This window comes from Nestor notabilis, unplaced genomic scaffold, assembly GCF_000696875.1.
Source record: "Nestor notabilis isolate BGI_N333 unplaced genomic scaffold, ASM69687v1 scaffold21786, whole genome shotgun sequence".
Taxonomy (NCBI): Eukaryota; Metazoa; Chordata; class Aves; order Psittaciformes; family Psittacidae; genus Nestor; species Nestor notabilis.
Genome location: NW_009934520.1, coordinates 3,232 through 3,680, shown reverse-complemented (window position 1 = coordinate 3,680; position 449 = coordinate 3,232). Strand labels below are relative to the sequence as shown.

General features: G+C 64.6%; 1 protein-coding gene across 1 annotated transcript in view; it reads right to left on the bottom strand.

Annotated features, from left to right (window-relative positions):
• Positions 1-110: 110 nt before the first annotated feature.
• The window catches only part of TM6SF2 (transmembrane 6 superfamily member 2), a gene marked incomplete at both ends in the record, with an annotated part of 2,138 nt that continues 1,799 nt past the window's right edge, over positions 111-449 (bottom strand). The window contains 2 exons of the mRNA XM_010017396.1: positions 111-230; positions 313-405. Coding sequence (XP_010015698.1) covers positions 111-230; positions 313-405 — 213 coding nt within the window. The remainder of the gene's footprint in view (positions 231-312; positions 406-449) is intronic.

Below are 449 nucleotides of genomic sequence, written 5' to 3'. Positions count from 1 at the left end.
TCCACATCAGCTGCGGGTGTGGAGCTGCTCCCCCAAGCTCTGGCCTTGCTCTGGTGGGGACCGAAACCCAGCCCAGGGGTCCCACCGTGGTCCCCCCCCACAGCCCTCACCTGCGCCACAGCACCAGCAACCACCAGGCTCCAGTCGGGCAGCCAGGAGCAGCCGGGCAGCACCAGCCCGTAGATGCAGAGGCAGAAGAAGGGGAGGACGTAGAACATATAGATCAGCATCTAGAGGACACATGGAGAGGGTCACCCTGTCCCCGGTGGCATCGGGGGTGGGAGGCTCCAGTCCTGCCTGGACCCCACTCACCTGCACTTTGGGGTAGGCGACGGGGTCGCGCAGGTATGGCTCATGCTGGTAGATGTACTCGAAGCAGGAATCAGCAGGACAGTCCAGAACCACCTGGGGATGTGGACAGTTGCCGGCGACCCCCACCCCTCAGACGC